The sequence below is a fragment of the Metopolophium dirhodum genome, chromosome 4 (assembly GCF_019925205.1).
Source record: "Metopolophium dirhodum isolate CAU chromosome 4, ASM1992520v1, whole genome shotgun sequence".
In the NCBI taxonomy this organism is placed as follows: domain Eukaryota; kingdom Metazoa; phylum Arthropoda; class Insecta; order Hemiptera; family Aphididae; genus Metopolophium; species Metopolophium dirhodum.
Window position 1 is genome coordinate 631177 of NC_083563.1, and position 20865 is coordinate 652041.

Below are 20865 nucleotides of genomic sequence, written 5' to 3' on the forward strand. Positions count from 1 at the left end.
AAGACCGTGTTAAAGAGCAAGAGCTTATCAATTTTTGATAAATGATAACAGTATTAAAGATAAGAGTGAACATTTATTATCTTCAGGTTAGTCATAGATAATATAAGAATTCTTATATTATCTATGAGGTTAGTATATTGGTGACACTGAATTAACTCAATTATCAATGTTATTTTTTTACAATCACTTTTTAGTTTTTAGTTGAAATATAAAAAATGAAAATCAGTAAAACACAGAATTTAAATTTTAAAAAGCTAACATATTTATTTTAATGATTAAAATTTAAAATAACGATAGTATAATATCAAATATTCAACATCTATTTAATCAATGAAAATAGTACTTGGAACTTAGGTTACGTCATAATAACTACCAAGTCATAAAACCTCAACAACATAAAATATATCTACAATTTTTCAAAAACTTAAAAGTGGACGTTCAAATAAAATTAAGTGAGTACTTATTTGAGTTTTTGTTTAGTGTTAAAATAAACATTGTAGATATTTATATGGTTTTAATTTGCTAGTATAATGTCACTTGTGGCATACGGAGACAGTGATTGCGATTCGGATGAAGATAATGGTGAAGTAATAGTGCCATCACCCAATGTTGTAAAAGTAGCAACAAAACCGATTGTTAGTAAACCATTTTTAACGCTGCCTGAACCCAAATCTATTGAAAACACAAAAATAATAGATGATTATGATTCAGTTGACAAAGAAAAACCGGCGGTACAAGCAAAACTTCCAACTGTCAATAGCATTCAAGAGAAAAAAGAAATCCCTTTATTCCCCACATTACCTAAACCAAAAACTGGAGGAAAAGTCAAAATAATAATTCCTTCATTAAATGAAGTACTTAGTCTTGTTTTAAAATTCCACTAAACTAGTTGATATGATTATAACTAATCTTTAATTTTTGTAGTTTTACGATGAAGATGACGACTATCAACCAAAATGTAAAATTATCAAACCTTCAAATGTAAGTGTTTAAATTGCTTATGTATAACATGATTACATGAAGTAATATCTGAAACTTAAAATCTCAATAATTACACATAATGCTACATATAATGCATATTTTTGTTGGTAATAGTTTTAAATTACATATTAATTCTGATTTTTGAAATCATATATTCCTGATATAATATATATACTCGGTACCTATTTTAATTTTAATTTAATTTTTCATTGTAACATCTTATTTTTTAAATATTTATGATATAAATATGTTTTACGTATAAAACACATATATTTTACACATTTTAAATATTATGTTATTCATACATCAGTTTTTAAATTATGTAACGATAACCTCTAAAAAATAATATGGAAAATATTATTTCATATTTTGTATGCTAATACATTTAGTACTAATTACACATTAGTTTCTATTTTCTAATGTATTCTTCAAAATAAAATAAATTATCAAAATTTTGCAAATTTGCAAAAGTCATTGCATTACTAAAAAGTAAAATTTTAAATTATCGAAGTAAAATATTGTATTTTTCAATATTTTTACAACGTTCACTATAATATTGTCATAAATTAGTCTTACACTATTTAAATTTGTTTTGTGGTTTCACAGAGCGGATGCGGCTTATTCTCCATGTTGCCTGATCCTAAAAATAAGAAAACGAGCAAAGCTTCAACAACTATATCAATGGTTCCCAGAGCGACAATGCGGAATGTTAAAAATGTCAAAGAAAACCCTCAACTCAAAACATTAGAAATTAAGTGTTTTGATACTAAACCAATTGAAGTTGAAGATGAAGCCGATGATGATGATCAAGAAGATGGCGATTTCTTAGGATTGAACAAAATAAATGAAGTACTTGATGTAGAGCCTATTGCTGGGTTTGATTTACCTGAAATACAAACTAATACAACTAAAATTGAAGAGGACAGAGTTTATGGACCAGTGTATTGTTCTGAACCCAACAAATCTGACCTTTATGAGGAGGATGAAACAAAACTAATTCTCGACTCAAATGCTGTATGTTTAATGATTATAAAATTCTTATAACAATCAATATTGAAATAAGCATTTCTGTAAACATATTACGTTAAATTAAATTTTTTATTACAGTTGAAACAACTTAGTGATCCTAGCAAGACTCAAATAAAACAAGTTGATGTAATAAATGTGGATATGCGTCAAGTGATGGAAGAGTCTCAACAGTGGTTACAGAAGAACATAACAGAGGAATATGCTGAAAGTAAAAATATCAGTAGTGATATTAATATAAGTGGACAATCAAAACGCAAACACCAGATAACATATTTAGCTCAACAGGTAATGATGAAAAAAAATAGATGTATATTACATCAAGTACCCATTCTAAATTAAATATTAATATTTAATATAATTTATAAATGTTTATAGGCTAAAGCCAATGAGTTGAAACTTAAAAACATGTGGGCTGAGAATAGAATGACCAGGAAACAAACACAAGCTAAATATGGATTTTAATTGCTTAAAGAAGGTTTGTTACTTCTTAAAGAAAATAATTTTAGGTTATTGGAATAACTCTTAGTGTACATATACAACTTATTTAACTAACATAAAACATTTAAATAAAGTTATTATTAATATGTACTCATATATTTATACATATTTGTATTTTTTTATTTAATTTACAATCATAATTATACATTCTACACTCTGAGAGTAACAAGCAAAAATAATTAAATAATTAAATATAAATAAACATGGTTAGAGGATAAATCCAATAGTATCACTCTGTGTACTGTTTTATAATTAAATTTCCTGAAACTTAGCGCGGATATATAGAATTTTTATAATACAAATAAAATATATATTGTTAAAATAAATTTATTTGAGGTGTTTTATAATCTTAAAACCAACTTTTCAATCATAAATATTAGAACTGCTATTTTTATTTTTCAAATTGTTGTCTAAAAATTATTTTATTAAATATTATAAATAAATAAAGCATAAAATTAAGATTAAAACTAAAATGTATCTGATATAATAAGGAAACAAATATCATTAGATGGAAAGAGATCAATGAGTCTTAAACAGATCTTTGTGGAATTTTGAAAATATAAAAATTTATACCTAAATCAAAATTAATTTGAGTAAAATATGTTTAATAGAAATATTTTAATGTCTTTGAAAAGACCAAAATCATAGTGTTATTAATAAGCTTAAGAACTGAGGACTGAAAATTATTTTATAAGTATAGGTAGTCAACTATATTGTATTTAAATTTTAAAGTGTCTGATGTAAGTACATCAAATAACAATTTTGAGTTTTTTAAATACCTACTATAGTTATATGGTTGGTTAAGTATTATATATAATATGTTAATCTACTAATATAAGTATTATTAGTTATTACTTCTATATTTACAAATTTTATTTTCATTTACTACCACAATATTTTCTTATAGTTAAAAATATAGGTATAAACTTTTTTTGTAATTGTTAAATATTTATAATTTAATTAATATGAAAAATATTATATGGTTTCAATTGAAAACCTTAGTTTATATTTTAACTTTTAAAGAAAACTTTTTATAAGCCTAAATCTTAACTGCACTACTATAACTGGTTTTGATTAATATGAAAGAAAAAATTGTTTTTAAAGAAGAGTGGATATTTATGAGAGGACATAAGGAATACTTTGTGAATTAATTGTTTTGCATTATATGTATAAAATATTAACCTTAAGAATAATAATTTATAATAAATGCAAAAAATTAAAATTTAGAACCGGTTAAAAAAATAAAAAAACCAAGAAACTAGTTTTATGTATTTAAGTATAAACAATGAAAATTTGACTAGCATTAATAATAGAACAAATTAATATTGATCAATTATTAATTTCATTGTTTGAACAAGATTCTCTGTTCGGTATAAATAATAATTAATCAATATTTCTTCAACAAGTATTCTCCTCTTAGTGTCATGGCTATCGCTCCTATCGGTGCAGTTATCAATATTGCTAACACACTGATAGCCAATACATCAGATGCATATGGGATTAAGCGTTCATCACGACTGCGTGCCATATCCAATGCGATTGGCCCAATCGCTGCCTGTTCAAAATAAATCATACATTCAATTATTATTTGTCAATGTAGTATTGCCTTGATAGAGAATTATTGTCTTTCAAAAATTAATTTAGTGCATTGTTAATAACAGAGGACAGTACCTAAAAAAGTTAATAATTTAGGGCATATTTTTGTTATTCCTAATATTATTATTATTTCGTAATCATAGATCGTAGTAGATGAATTTCAAACAACTATGTAGGTAGGTAGTCGTATAACTGTAATATCTTACTTGAACTGTTGCTTTTGGTAACCACGCAATATTAACAAATATTTTCTCGCGTAAATTGAAATTGGTATCCTTTAGGACGAAGAAACAGGTGGCCACTCTTACCTGAAAAAAATGAAAATAATAATAAAATAATATCAACCGCTGTAACCATTAAAATTTAAAGGTGTTAAACATAGAACCATTAATCATTATATTATTATGATATTAGAAAATTATAAAATAATTACAATATAGATTATAGACACATAATGTATTAATAAACCATATATATTATAGGTACTCTTCAATATTGCTACGAATAAACTGAGTAATCGAGTCCCGCACTAGGTATCAAAAACATTTAATACCACTGTTTTTTTTTTTAAATTTGTATTTAGTGGCCATATTGTGTAATAAGCATCGATAACAATTAATTGCGTATAGTAGACGACAGTAATTAAAACAACATTAAACAGATTAATCGACAAAATCTGAGTTCATATGCGGCATACCTATATTACCTATTTACCTATATTTAATGTCGTTCTAGAAGTGTCACGAGTGATGGATTTTCTATTTGTAAATTGTAATGGATGTTAAATGGTTTTGAGACAATATGTCAAACTCTCAAAAATATTATACTCTATAAATGTTGTGACAAATAATTTTACTCTAAGATTACTCAAAAATCATAAAAAAACAAAATGATTTTACACTAGTGCGTGGGCTAGAGAAGGAAAACAAATGCTGCGCTGACATACTCATAATGCAGTCACGTCATCACCGTCCACTACACCTATAATTTATTGCTCGACACATTCTCACGCACTTGAAGACAAATTGATCGAAAATTGACAGTAATCCGCGTAAATTCATATACTAAAAACCTTTCCGAGCGCTTACCAATGATGTGATTATCAACAGGACGGACGCCGACGTGATTAACGTCGGTCTTATGCTGCTTAAGTCGATTTCCGTGCCGATCGAGGCGAACAGCATAGGCTCCAAAAAGTCCCATACGTTGTTCGTCGCCATTTCCACGTTATCCTACGACGATAAAACATTGTTATTATTATTATTATCATTATAAAATGTACGTTTAATCAATCTTGTGCCCCCGGTCGACCGTCAGAATGTCAGATTGATTTAGGAACTAGGTATTGCAAATTATCATTAATGTATTGTACGAGACCGTTAAATTTTGCCCGATGCTGAACCCCCTTCAGTTTAAATATTATTATCTCATCACTCACGCTAAAACAATCGTTTTTTTTCCAGCAAATTGCCGAGACAAACGCCGCCGTCATGATCGCCAGAGGACCGGCACCCGGTAAGTCGATCATTTTTGACCCGAACGTGAGCAATACTCCTCCAGCCGTTATTATGTACGTCCGTTTCAGGGTCAGACTTGTCTGTAAACAAAACATTGTATAGTACTTATACGAATCGTATACGCTAATTTTATATTTTATAATGTATAATTCAAATAAAAATAAATGTATATTATTGTCACGTTAAAAATGGTCTGTATTATTGATTCAAGCCCGGATTCAGAAGAGACAGGGCAACTTAAAATTATACAAAGTAATCGTCCATAATTTTTTTTTTGTTAAGAATCATTAAAAATTCGTACAATTGAAAATAATTGTAATGACAACTAAAAACTAAATAAATTAAAATTAATAAAAAAACAACTGAATTTTATAAAAAATAATTTTTCAGTTTTCTATGAATAAACTATTTCGAAATCGAAATCTATCAACAAATAAAATATGAAAATTTTTTTTTACAATATCCACTAGCATATCTCGCATATAGTAGCGCATCCCTAACGAGATAAGGTTTACCCTTGCAACACTTAATTTTCTGCAAGTGTTGGGGACACCTGTTGACTCAAATCCGGACTTGTGTGTTGTTATTATGTAGGTATGTATATGGTAAGTCTGTAATATACGTACTTCGCATTTGTGCGGGATGAAACCGGTGATTATACCCCAAATGATGCCTACACAGACTCCGATAGCTACTTCGATGGGTCCTCGCATGGCATTCGTCTGCCAACTACCTGAATGGAAAGGAAAAACCAAACAAACACCAAATTAACAACGATTGTCCAGCGAGCCTGCACTACGCAGTAATAATGCTCGCATGTATATACGTCATACCCTCAGAAAATATGATACTGAGAAACACTCCGAATGCGGAAATGCAAAATATGTCGTCGAAACTGCATGCGGCCATCACCAGTGTTATGATCCCTTTATCCTCGCCTAGGCCCTTTTGTTTGAAGTCCAACAGTGCTGGAAGGATTACCGCCGAGCTGACCGGACTCAAAATGGACCTGTGGGCCGAAGAGTTGAGTGGGTTGAATTTTTTGTTGCCAAAAATTAACTTCACAAATAAAAATGCGCAAAAACAGCAGCCAACAATCGCGTGCATTATTATTCGAATAATATTATATCAGTAAGACATAAAGTATTATATTATATAAACGAGCGTTTTTACCCAAGTAATAGTCCCCAGATCCACGGCAGTCCAAGTAGGTAGTGCGTAACCACAGCTGCGGCAATCGTTTCGGTGATGCACGGTAGTATGGCCAGTTGGGTGACGACGAGACTGAGCTTTTTCAACATGGCTGGGTCAAGGCTGAGACCGGACGCCACCAGCAACACAGTGAGCGCCACTTCCCTGCAATGACAACAATACAAACCCGACCGGAGACGGGCCAGTTAGTATAACGACGGCAAAAACTATACTATAACGTGACATTATTTCGACCTATACACTTTTGAAAATAAAAATCTAATTTTTGAATAGGCAATTTTTCAATATTTTAAATAGTTTTAGCGTTTGTTGATTGTTTTTGATTTCAAAATTTCAAGGACCCGAGCAGAATATTTTTATGTATGAAAATTTCAAAATCTTGCATAGATGTGTGCACAGTACCACACATTTCTTAGAGTAGGTATTTTAAATATAATTTTCCAATATATTACTACTTCACTAATATTTTCTAAATTTTAAAATACAAGTGCTTGTAAGTAAAAAAAAAATATTGCTTAAATTGTTGATTCTTTTAGCGGCAATTGTGTATCATAATTCTCATTAAATTAGTATTCTGCTTCAAATAAAAAAATTAAATTATAAGTTGGTTTCACCAACGTACCTACATATTATAATGATAAAATGTCTTTAAAAGGTAAATAAATAATATAATATTTTTTGAAATAATACATCGCTAAAAATAGTATCTCTTAATATAAACAATAAATATATGGCATTTATGTATTATGTAGGATATAGGTATATAATTCAACTTATAAAATGTAGACATAAATTAACTACCTATATAAAATATTTTGATTAAAAGAAAATGCTACGAGTTGGATGAGGCTTTTTATGGCTACATCACACATAACAATATGAATAAGACGTCAGTGGCGTAATCATGTCAATCATGATGGGGAAATATCTGGGAAAGCTTTATAGAGCCAAGACAAGTAGATCTAAATTATTAAGACGACTGCTACAACAGACGACGCTATTATTTTTTAATATAGTTCCATAATATTACTTATATAAATAGAAATTGTTTTTGCTCGGAATAAAGTATGATTATATTTATTTTGAACAATTTTTTTTTTATATATATAATCATTTTATCTTATGGTAAAATGTTGATCCCTTCCCCATATGGCGTTTCCCTGATTACGCCACTGATAAGTATTTCCGCATGTATCGCGCATTATAGCATAATATATTATATTATCATAGGACAAAATCGGACCTCAAATTGATGATGTACGGCTGGAAGACGTTTTGATCCACATCGTAGTGACCGGAATTGCGGAGAACGACTCCGGCAAGCAGCATGCCGAGCAGTGGCGGCAGGTACAGTATGTCTGCGATCTTGCCGCACGCCCACGAGCACGAGATGAGCAACACGACCGAGGCCAGGTCAGAGCCAGGGGTCATGCCGAAGAAAAAATACATCAGGCTCCACGCCATCACCACGCACGCGGCAGACGTGACAGCGTTGAACAAGGGATGGATCTTGCATGTCCACGAAGAAGTCGTCGGGCCGCTGAAACAACGAGCAAAATATTATATACAATATACGAATATTATACAGGCTGTAACGAGAAGACATGACAAAAAAAAAAACGATACTACTTAAACGTATTACAAAAATTGTAAAAATTATATCGATAATGGTTAAGAAATATACTCATGTCAGAAAATTGCCGAAAATAATATTTTGAATAATGTTATTATGTTCTAAATTAATTTACTCAAAAAAATATTGATATTTTTAAAAATTCTAAAAAATAAACTACCTACTTGACTTATATAAATGTTTTTACCATAAAAATTGTCATTATAAACAGATTTAAAAATTGGCTATTTTGAATTTTTCAAAAAAATTCAAATCAAATTATAAATTCTTATTTTCAGTATTATCTGCAAGTGATTTTTTTAAAACATTATTATCTATATAGAAAAATGTAATATTATTGGTTAGAACAAAATTTGTTTCATCTGTCAGGTCTTACTGAATAAAAACGATTTTTATGTACCTATGCCAGTGGTGTCGTAAAATTCAGTGGCGCGTTTTATAACGGGGAATATCCACACCAGGGAAATATATTTTTGATGCCCCCCTCCCCAACAATCTAAAAGTAGCTACCACCTACGACCTACTCCCGCAATAGCTTAATCTTATATGATAAACAATACAAATTATTATTATTTGGTTGTTTTTTCATAATCACAAATTATTTATTTTTCGTCGTGTAAATGTTATTTTAAAAAAAATTTACCACTTTTAATGTCCTTAACATTATGTACCTATTGAGTTATTATTTATTACCGTCATACAAAGTATAGTGGAGCACAATTTTAAGATTTTAACTGTTACCTATACTTCTAACTATGAACAATTTTTTATCATGTAATACCCATGATTTTGACCTAGAGCCTGAGTTAGGGTATATACAATGATACATTTATGTAATATTTCAAAATAAAATAAATCAAATTTGTACTCAATTATCGTAGTATCCATATTCTAAAACCAACCGTCGAATTTTCAGACTATTTCATTGACATTCTTTATTTTAACGGACTAATGATATTATAACTACTAACATATTAAAATCTAATGTAGGTAGGTACTTCAAGTAATGTTATAATGCACGAGATCGATTATCACTGTTTAAAATCAGACAGTTTTATATTATAGTATTTATATTTATAAAAATATTGCAATCATATACCTACCTACTAATATCAAAACAATAGTTTTTAGAATCATCGTTATATTTTAGGTTGTCTAGGATTCTCATATAAACATACATAAATAGTTACATAGATACATGTATGATATAATCCGAGTAAGGATTCTTATGTTTTTACCACGATGTAAATACATTTTCTACATTTTTTAAATATTTATTTTAGGTTTCTAAACACAAGTTTAGAACACTTGTTAGTTACCAGTACATAATTATAATAATAGTTACGTTAAATATTATAATATATTTTTAATTTAAATATATGCGTACATTGACGGGGTTAGAATAGTAGGTATGTGGACACATTTTAAACGAAGAACGTACAGAAGAATAATTAATGTTGTAGGTATATTAAAGTATATTTTATAGTTGACGCCCTATTTTTTCAAGTAATATTGCCGTATTTGAGATTATTAAAAAAAAACATATGATTTGTTCTGTGAAATTACTTTAGATTATGAGCGCTCGACGAATGATAGTGCAGTTTTTTTTAATGTATGTACCTAATATATAGACTATTAGCCTCGCTTTTACCATGGTCTGAAAAAAAATTTCAATAAACCACTTACCTATAATCTTTTAATGTTTTTTTTTAAAACTCCAAAAATAGCCATGTAATATAGATTAATTTGTTTATAATATGGGGTAAAAATGTTTTGAGTGAATGTAAGCAACTTTTATTTTCATAAATGCAGCATAATATTGCAGTAAAATTATATGGTTTTCAGTTTTTCACACTTTAAAACTATAATGCTAATACAGAAAGTAATAAAAAAACACACTTCTCGTTGAAATTGTATGTAATATTTTTTATTTGTTTTATAATATTGTTCAATATATCCAAAAAAACTGTTATGCAGTTTATAAGTTTTATAGGACAATAATTTTTGTAATAAAATTAGAGCTATAATTAAAAAATGTGCGAGATATTCCCAGTGACACGTACATTCTGTTGCAAAGATAAAATTGACTTATGCATAGTAGACAATTTATAATTATAATATAATATACATATACATATATATGTTGTATAATAATCATGATGGATAGATTGAATAATATTAAAAAGACAAATAAACAATATCACATACAATTTCAACTATAGTAGTATGTTACTGTGGGTCTTTATTAGGTACCTATAGGCTATAGTAGATTAGTATTTATAGTTATTAAAGTGTGAAAAACTGAAAACAGTGAAAACCTTATGTTTGTACAGCAATAATATGCTGTATATTTGAAAACATAAGTTTGCCATTATTCATTCGAAATATCTGTTACTACATAATATTATAAATAAATAACTCAACAAAATAACTATTATCAAATTTTTAAAAAGTTTTTTTAATAAATCAAAAATAAATCTTGAGTGTTTTTTGAAATTTTTTTCCATTGTTTGAGGCTATTGATCATATTATATTAAATTAAAAATAAACTGCAAAAGAATATCTGAATTATATTTTGAATTAGAGATACTGATTTTCCAATTAATTAACATAGTTATTGTATAAGCTTTAAAGTTCATATTTTACAACATTTTGTTGTTATTAACTCGTGGAATTTTTAATTTTATCTAAGGATTGAAAATGTCAATTTTTGTCGCATAATTTAATCACATTTTAAGCTTCTTATGGACATAAAGTCTGGACATCCGAATAAAGTGAAGTTAATGTAAACTGAACACAATACTAGGTACCTAAATCATTTATAATTTGATATAAATATGTTAATTGTTGAAAAAATATACTTTCTATCATTAAAACTATAATAAATTATAATATCACATTTTATGATAAATAATATAAATAATAGTAACTAGGAACCTACTTATAGTCAATAGTCATTACTTACCCTTTTATTATTCCATCATCTCCACTTGTCATCGTTAGGTAATTGATTTGGCCACTTCCTTAAATTTAATAAATAAATTATTTAGTTTTATGATGATAAAGAACATCATACAAGGTTTTGTATGATACAAGGCTGCGAGATGTGTTATACAAATAGGTACTGAAATACATGTGTGTGTAATGTGCATTTGTGTCAAATGTCGTACGCGTTTAACATATTATCAAAAATTCGTAAGTACATGGCACATGCTGATCATCACAACTCATAAAATAAAAAAACTATAAAGAGAATACTATTAGAACTTACAGCTTACAAATATTTCATTAAAATATATATTATAAACAATATTTTCGGGTGTAAATCATGTCTTATTTTTACTATACTAAACGATAATTGTATAGACTTGCCACTCACAACTCACCAAACATTATACCTATTAATATTGATTTACATTTTACACTCGAATAACGTGTGCTTGTTTTACTACCCGTGAGAAAGAAGAACATCACAACAACATGGACTCATCTTAAAAAATTCTTATTTCTTTCAACTAATATAGGTACAAATTACAAAAGCTATCAACACGAACCGGAATACAAGTTATTATTCGTGTTTGATTTTTTATCAATTATATTATATTATAATATGTATTTAGTTCATAGATAGTATTGGTGTAACTACACAATATAATATGCTGTACAAAAATCATTCAAGAAATGTCATACAATTTACAGACATAACTACATAGTACATAGTATATATAATATAATGCTTAAGATAATATAATTTACTATAATATTGTAAAAGTACCATGTGTTATTGTGTTGTAGTGTCTCCACTTAGGATAGAGAATCACTTAGGGGAATTCGTATATTATGCTCAATATATTTTCCAACTGGCAATAAAAAACTAAGCAATGAGTAAAAAATAATCTATAAAAACATGCATACCTGTAAAATATATTATATTCTAAAAATAAAACTCAAATTTAAAAACAAAATAAAATATATTATAATTTGGAATGTTCATTATTTTTTTTATTTAAGTATGTATATTATATCTAAATATTTTATAACTAGATTTAAAAAGCATAAATTGTTTTTATTTAAAATTATAAACATCTTATAATAAATACTATATTTTTTTCAATACAATATATTTGTTACTAAGTACTAGCAAGCAGTGGCGTGCTGAACAGCTATTTTTTGAGGCAATCGCGTCGGGGAAAATACGGGTGGGTGGGTAGGTTACTAGGTGTGCAACTTGGCACCAACCGAGTGTGCAAGGTGTGCATCGCTGATCGACCCTCAAGGCCCCAATCCAATATAGGCCCCCAAAATAAATTTTAAAGCTGTGGCTGAAGAAAATTTAAATAAAATGAAGAATAAAAAAAACAAATTTGTTCATATTATTAAATATTTATAATTTATTGTAATCAATTATCAAATTAAACTCAGATTAATCAACATTTTTTTGCGCAATTCTATTAGTCAATAACGTCTCAATGGCATTTCTATACTGAACATAGAAAGGGGAAGAACTTCCGATATAGATGTAGAGAAAGTCATTGACAACTTTTCAAACGCAAAAGCGAAGAAAAAACAATTTTGTTAGATGATTTACAAATGTGTTGAAATTATACTATAATACTATTTTTATAACAATAAATTATAGTATTATACAATTACATTGTTTTGTTTTTTTTGTTTGGATAGCTTAATATAAGAATTTATTTACATTTTGTATATTTAGGCCCCAAACTAAGAAATGCACATCAGCCCCATAATGTGTAATTGCGGCACTGGGCACTAGTTTGATCGTACATTTTAAATATCATATAAATGTATACAATTTGTTAAAGTATCAATTGAGTACGAAAAACCTGATGGTGATAGGGTGGGTGGTCAAATTGTATAGTTTGCCTCAGGTCTGAAAAATGTTCTGCACGCCACTGTTAGCAAGTATCTACGTAGTTAAAATTATACACAAAATATAAACTATCAATAGTAAACATAATTAAATAGTTCCAATTAGGTATGTAACTAAATAATTCTGAAAATATTTTAATACAATTATTGAATACACCTACGCTGATAATTAAACATCAAAATAAAATTAAAAAACTATAAACAAAAGAGTACCTAGGTATACCTTATTGGAAACTGAAAGTATATTGAAGTTTTACAATCGGATTAAATATTCTGTTATTATAATTAATTTTTTTAACTTTTGCTAATTTTTGTATTATCTAAAAAGTATTCAACATATTTAAATTTTAAGCAAATCTTAAGTATATTTGTATAGTGTAAAAATTTAACAAGTTAATTATATATTGTTCATAAAAGTGTTTGGGATAGACATTTCATGTATAAATTACGTTAAATATCAATAAAAAGCTAAGACTACAGGAGCGTATTTACTTATTTCTATTAAAAAAATTACATATAGGTTGCCCATACAATATTAAATATTTTATTAAACATACCTTGTTTGTTCGAGTATTGAACTATCTATTGAACTAATATAATAGGTGTATTATAATATTTTACCTTATTGGTTAAGGTTGTATAGAATTACAACAAGTTTACTGTAGTAAACTTTGAACTGTTTTCTTATTAAAAAAACATATATATTTGTTATAATATTAGTTTTATTTTTAAAACTACCTATATCAGAAAAAATTATGTATAGAGCACTTTAAATAAAGTTTTCAATTTCAATTTGTCCGACTATACAATCATTAATAATATTATGTACCACATCACAAAGCATACTAATATACTATGAAACTATTAAGTATCTAAACAATATTGATAGTTAGAGAATAGTATGATATAGTGACACTATTTTATTACCTACTTTATAATTAAATGTATAATTCCCACTTCCCGGGTGTAATACACGCAGTGAACACTGAACAAACTATCATACCAATGTCTAATTTATAAAGTAGATTATAAATGAACATTAAGTACATGATTATTCTGTCAACTATTTGTCTGTTTTAGATTAATTTACTCGACTTAAAAATACAATATTCTCCCCAAGAACACACGTAAAAATTAGGATAAAAAAAAAATTAACTATGTGTTTTGAAAATTTTTATATTAACATTAAATTTAAATTCAATTAAAAGCAGGTGTTTTATTAAGTACAGTGAATAGAAAAAACGTATTCTATTTTCCAGCATAAACAAATTACGATATCTAACATCAAACATCGACAAATGGGTAAAATAATTCTTAACTTATTAATATCGAGTTAATTAACATAATATGTTAATATTATTATTTTTAGTTTTATATTGTTTAATAGTAGGAATGTATAACATTTGTCGATCTATGTTGTTTTCAGTTGTAAGTTGTAACTCACCTTTGAATCGGTAGTTAATTAAATGTAAATTAAATTACTATACCTATAACGGAATTCAACTGAATATTTTTATCTAACAAAAAATGATACCTAGTTAAATATTTTAACTTGACAGCTCGACAACTAACATAATATCATGTATTAATTAAAATGAAACTAGATGTGAATATGTTTTTTTTTTAAGTGACATACCAATTATTTTCGTAGTAGCGTATACTAGCTAAGATGTATTATGATATCTTACATGGGATGTCGAAGGGTATCAAACTATAAATATTATTTAATAATTCTCCATAAAATATTACTATACAAATAATTGTTTGTAGATTATATGAAGGCTTTCTGCAGCTGTATACGTGATGGTGTCAATAATTATTAACACCATTTTCAAGACGTATTTCAGTGTTATTTCTTAAAATATATTATTTAAACTCATTATTGTTAAATCATAGACAATTTATTTATTATAGGTACCTATGTATAGGTAGGTACTGTATACATTATTATTAGCTTACATTTGAAAAGCACCGAATAAAGATAGAAGACATACCTAATAATCAATTACCTACTTAAATAGTTTGATTAAGTGATTTATCTTAATATTTGTCATAGTTAATTAAAATTGTATGACTTAGTTTATGCATATAATAATATACATAATTTAATATCAAAATGTGCATAATATAAACAACGGTATCAGAAATGATTTCGAACTGAGAGAAGGACAGACGAAATCAAAATTAACATATTGTAATGAAATAAAAAGAATAAACAAGGACAATGTACATCTTTTACTATCACTATTATAGTATAATACTGATAACTGATATAAGTATATGAGTAAAACTAATATAAGGTGGTTATCAAATAATAGTTTTTTTTTAAAAAAAAGTTTTTACGCCAGCCAAAAATAGTCAATCATAATTTTTCATTTGACACGACGATACAAAAAGGTTCGTCATACATCGTCTACAGGGTATACTTTTTGGGAGGGATTGTGTGAACAGAGGCGGCTTTGTAGTTCGTACACGAGTACCTACACGATTATTGAATATAAATATATTTGTGAAAATCACAATAGATACCTATGTAATTCATTATGTTTTATATCTAGCATTATGTTTTGAAATAAAAATTAACCAATACCAAGAATTGATAATTATTTAATTAAATAATATTCATATAGTATATTTATCTATTATTATTTTTCATTACTTAAATTTTAAATATCTCATCTATTAATATATACTATTAAGCTAGACATCCACTATTTGGTACTTCAGTTTATTGATACTTCGGGTCTCAAATTATTATTTTATAAATCATATTCTCAACAACAAAATAATTATTAGTAAAATTAAATGTGTCACTATAATTATGCTAAACATTTTCAGTAAACAACATAAATAGTTTTCTTAATTAATATGAGGATTGAGCCATTGAAGACATAACTCTGTCTTACGTCCAAACATGGAATATAATACCTACACAAGACAAGAATCCATATTATAACATAGGTACGCACACAGTGGATCATTATAGATAAAATTAGAGTGAGACCACTTATCATTAATAATAATAGAAAGAGATTAAAATAAAATACTGGCGTACAAATAGGTACATAATACTATACTACCCCAATATTTTTTTTCAATATTTATATTTTAATACTTTGATTCAAAATTAGGTATATGCATAATTACATAGTATAGCAAATTAATAATATAATACTATCATAGAGTAAGTAAACCTATTTCAATTAAGGTGATTTTTCTCTAATTTTATACTCAAATCGTTGATGAGTACATATGCGAAAATCAACGTTTTTGTTTTCGTTAATATTTCAAGTTAATTTCAAACTTTAACCGCATAAGACATAAGTAGACACCACAAATACGTGTTTAATGTTTATAATGATCATATTACTAAACTTAGAGGTAGTTTAAGAAATTATAATTTATAGGTTTGTTTTTTATTTACTTAGAGACGATGAGTAGGTACAAAACTTTTAGCCAATGAACAAAACCACTAACCTTTTTAGTAAGTTGTAATCCAGGGTTAAATTAGCTTCGTTTCTTCTTTATTTTAAATTTTGTAAGCTTTTAAATTCTCCGGTTTAGGAGAATTTAAAAACAATGCTAATAAAAGTGTTTTGAATAAATTACTTAATTACATTTTTAATGTTAAATTTTTAAACTAGTATATATATATACTATATAATATATATATATATATTATATTTATATATATATACACACACACTGAAATAAGAACTACACTATAGTTTAATTCACGCACAACTGAAGACTATCTTCATTAGTATTTAATTATATATTATACACATTTATAATCATTCCGATGATAAAGCATGAATACATTGACAAATGTCAACCAATTTATAATTTTAATATCACTATAATTATGTAGCCACATCATTAGTATTAATTATTTTTTTAAATAAATATTTGATATAAAAAGTATTTTATGCATGGCAATATTGAATATATAAGCACACGAAGTATATAAAACAATTATACAGGGTGATTATTATAATGGTAAACATTTATTTTCTTGAAATGTATTAAGGCACTCAATGCCAAATAAATATATCCTTTTGTCAAAAAAAAAAACACTTAACGAGAATAATAACTGTCCTGTAGAATCAACCAAATTTGATAATTTTTTTTTAACTAATTGAGAGTAATATTTTACAGTTCACATTGAACTCCGTTTTTCAATATTTTAATCACAAGCTTTATAATGTCTTTAGAAATAAGAACATTTTAAACTTGCTTTTACTTTATACCATTATTTGAAATAAAATAAAAGAAGGTGGATAAGTGGATGTCGCTCTGCTGTACAGTAGGTTACAAGTGGGCCACTGTAACGGATGGTGTTAAATTTGAATTCAATGATATAATATCATTGTATAAGAAAAACGATTCTGAGCGAAAACGGTCAGTCAGCCTATGATTTTACCAAGTATATTTGATGATATTATTGTGAATAAAGTAATTTATATATATAACCTATTTACGTGGAGCCTTGTTTTAAATTTTCAATCCTTAGCCATAAAAGTTAAAAATTTATAAATTTTTAACCACAAAATGATTAATAAATTATAAATTTGATAAATGTTGTCAAAATTTGAACTTTAAATTCTTATAAAAAAAAATTGTGCATATGTATTTTTAATATTTTTCAACTGCTATTAGAACGATATATCAGGAGCCTTATATTAAATTTTCACGCTTTTTTACCCAAAAAATAAAAATTTATTGATATTTAGGTATAGAAAAAAAACTAAAAAAATTGAAAACTGGCAATGTCCGTAAACAGCTCAAAAAGAGTCAAAATATTTTCAACATTTTATGGTGTATAGAAAATGCTAATATAAACATTCAGTGAAATTTTCAAGTATCTACAGTCATTCGTTTTTTAATTACAATAAAATAAGAAAATTGTTACATGAGAAATCGAGTAAATATCAAATGTTGTAAAAATATAAATTTCAGACGCTCATAAAAATTTAAATTAAGTTTCTTCTAGACATTTTTTTTTTGATAAAGGTAGACAAACTTATGAGTAATCTTATATTACATTTTCAAATCTTAGATTTAAAAAGAAAAATTTTTATGAATTCTCATCAAAATAATTTGCTATTTTTCGTGATTATTCCGTATTTTGTCAAAATTTGAACTTTAAATGCTTATAATTAAAAACTGTGACTAAGGATTTTTAATTTTTTTTCATCTGCCTTTGAAACAATAACCTAGGAGCCTTCTATTAAATTTTCAAGCTTTTTTACTCGACAGATAAAATTTTATTGATAATTATAGAAAAAAAAACTAAAAAAATTGAAAACTGACAATGGCCGTAAACAGCTCAAAAAGAGTAAAAATATTTTGTAAATTTTATGGTGTATAGAAAATTCTAATATAAATATTCAGTCAAAATTTCATGTCCCTACGGTCATTTGTTTTAGAGTTACACCAAAAACCAAAATCGATTTTCTCGAAAACAGATTTTGCGTAAAAATTCCCGTTTTTCCTTAATTTTTCTTTTGTTTTTCACGTCGCTTGTGAAAACTACTGGGAAATTTTTACTTTTGACCCCCCAAAGTACCAACTGGATTCACTTTCCTATCAGAAAAGTTACTATTGAAGAAAATCCAAGCACTTTTACTGTCCTAAAAGGTGATGACAGACACAAAAATAAAAAAAAAAAATAAAAAAAAAAATAAAAAAAAAAACACACATCATTGTAGAATCAATACATTCATCGCTTCGCTCAGAATCTAAAATGGATTTCAAGTCAGCCTGTAAGAAGTCTTCTTATTTTAAATTAAAAAAAATAGTTATCAAAATCCGAAAATTCTACAAGGCCTGAGATTTGAGAATTGTTCCTTTCAAGTCATTCTTATTAATATAATATGTACACCGTATCAATCCGCTCTCTAAATAGGTATTAAGCAATAGATTAGTGGAAAACTAAATTCAAACAATTCAAACTATGTAAAAAAAAATATTTCTAAAGGTTTTAATACTTTTTAGTTTTCAAGATACGAGTTAGATATATAGAGAGGTATTGGCAAACACCAGTACAAGAATTACTCTGTATATTATACTAGTTTATGAACGTAAAATAATTTATAATAGTATAATACGTAATATTGGTTTTACCTACTCAACGTTGTTCCATCAACTATCTGCATATCTACATTATGTATATTACACATATTCTATTAATTATTATTTCCTATAAATAATATCACATACCTACATAATATGCAACAGTTTGAGGTGAAAATGATTTCTATGTAAAATGTTGTTATTTTTTTTTAACTTTACTTATAAGTTATAAGTTATTTTTTCAATAACATAATAACATAATAACATGATACAGTACAAATTGTACAATAACAGTAGTATTATACCATTGCACCCATTTGATCAATTGGTTCTATTTGTGAGCATTTTATTACTGTATTATGCTCATATGTAAGTCATAATACAATTGTGTTAAAAATGTATCAACGAAATTAAAGAACAAGTAACTATAAAATATAAAAAATAACACTTAAGAAAAATACTAATTCTATTTAATTGAAATAAATTTGTATATGATTAGTATTTATTATTTGTTGTCAAAGTATTATGTTTTTATGTTTACAACTTACATCGTTACAAAAGTTATATACGAATGCTGAATGATTTACCAAGGACTTAACATTGTATTCTTCACTGCAGGGGTCAACAACCGGTTTGCTTTCTGGAGAAGGAAAATACAGGTTCTTGCTACTAAGTCTTGCTAGTAGCTTAGATAAATACATATAAATAAAATAATGGACCCGTGTAACCATAAAAGTGTTAAAATGTTATGTAAAAATAAATTAAGCATTTCTTAGAATTGTTTTGAATTTCGGGTTTCTTAAACGAAATCAATATCAACGAGTTGTATTCGTTTTTTTTGGTTTCAAAAACATTTAGAATCTAGTTTTCAACAAGGAAAATTTAAAAACCTTGTTTTTACCTAATAATTAGTTCTGTAGAAATTATAGATGCATTCAAAATCGACAAAATCATTTTACTATAGCAAGATATATATTATTTGTCATAGTATGTATTATATCATATACTTTATAAATCACTACTATAATACCAATGTGTTCTCAAATTAAATATTAAAATTATTATAGATCCATAGATGTAACCTAATACAATCATAATTAATAAACTATAAACAACAATTGTTATGCAAATGGAAATATATTCAGGCCACTGTAAGAAGAAATTAAACACGATTCAAAATTTGTAGATAGAAAATAATCGATAGTATTAGAACAAGAAAGCCGGCACTGGCGACACTTAAAATATATTGTTGAACATTGAAATAAAACTAAATACTTTTGTTTTCATGTTATATATTATGTGGTTTACAGTTGGTCGATAGTCGATAGAACACATGCATATAATTTATAATTAAACAACTACAGTAAATATATGCTAAGAAGTAAGTTTATTTTGTAATTTGTATACATATCTTAATTTGAAATGTTCACA

At 26.8% G+C, this 20865-nt stretch overlaps 2 protein-coding genes across 4 annotated transcripts in view; one reads left to right on the top strand and one right to left on the bottom strand.

The window, feature by feature from the left end:
* Positions 1 to 180: 180 nt before the first annotated feature.
* LOC132943227 (proline-rich protein PRCC) lies at positions 181 to 6595 on the top strand. Its single transcript, XM_061012117.1, has 7 exons — positions 181 to 452; positions 527 to 854; positions 925 to 981; positions 1588 to 1995; positions 2089 to 2295; positions 2386 to 2485; positions 5568 to 6595. Exons 2-6 carry the CDS (start codon positions 531 to 533, stop codon positions 2470 to 2472), a joined length of 1083 nt encoding a protein of 360 aa, XP_060868100.1. The 5' UTR covers positions 181 to 452; positions 527 to 530; the 3' UTR covers positions 2473 to 2485; positions 5568 to 6595.
* LOC132943224 (sodium/hydrogen exchanger 9B2-like) overlaps positions 3763 to 20865 on the bottom strand; it is a 29306-nt gene continuing 12203 nt past the window's right edge. For 2 of the 3 annotated variants that reach the window (XM_061012114.1, XM_061012115.1), the window contains 9 exons: positions 11432 to 11489; positions 8077 to 8373; positions 6795 to 6977; positions 6455 to 6630; positions 6248 to 6354; positions 5543 to 5701; positions 5193 to 5336; positions 4311 to 4412; positions 3763 to 4063 (listed from right to left, as the gene is read on the bottom strand). In XM_061012114.1, the coding sequence (XP_060868097.1) occupies positions 3896 to 4063; positions 4311 to 4412; positions 5193 to 5336; positions 5543 to 5701; positions 6248 to 6354; positions 6455 to 6630; positions 6795 to 6977; positions 8077 to 8373; positions 11432 to 11489 (1394 nt within the window). In that variant the 3' untranslated portion in view covers positions 3763 to 3895. Of the gene's footprint in view, positions 4064 to 4310; positions 4413 to 5192; positions 5337 to 5542; positions 5702 to 6247; positions 6355 to 6454; positions 6631 to 6794; positions 6978 to 8076; positions 8374 to 11431; positions 11490 to 16836; positions 16959 to 20865 lie in introns of those variants that run through there. The other variant, XM_061012116.1, reaches the window with a different exon arrangement.

Excerpts from the sequence above, each read along its gene's own strand:
- LOC132943227 (XM_061012117.1), top strand. The coding sequence starts at position 531 with ATGTCACTTGTGGCATACGGAGACAGTGATTGCGATTCGGATGAAGAT. Across the intron at positions 1,996-2,088 it reads TAATTCTCGACTCAAATGCT|TTGAAACAACTTAGTGATCC; the intron begins GTATGTTTAATG and ends TTTTTATTACAG. Across the intron at positions 2,296-2,385 it reads TAACATATTTAGCTCAACAG|GCTAAAGCCAATGAGTTGAA; the intron begins GTAATGATGAAA and ends AAATGTTTATAG.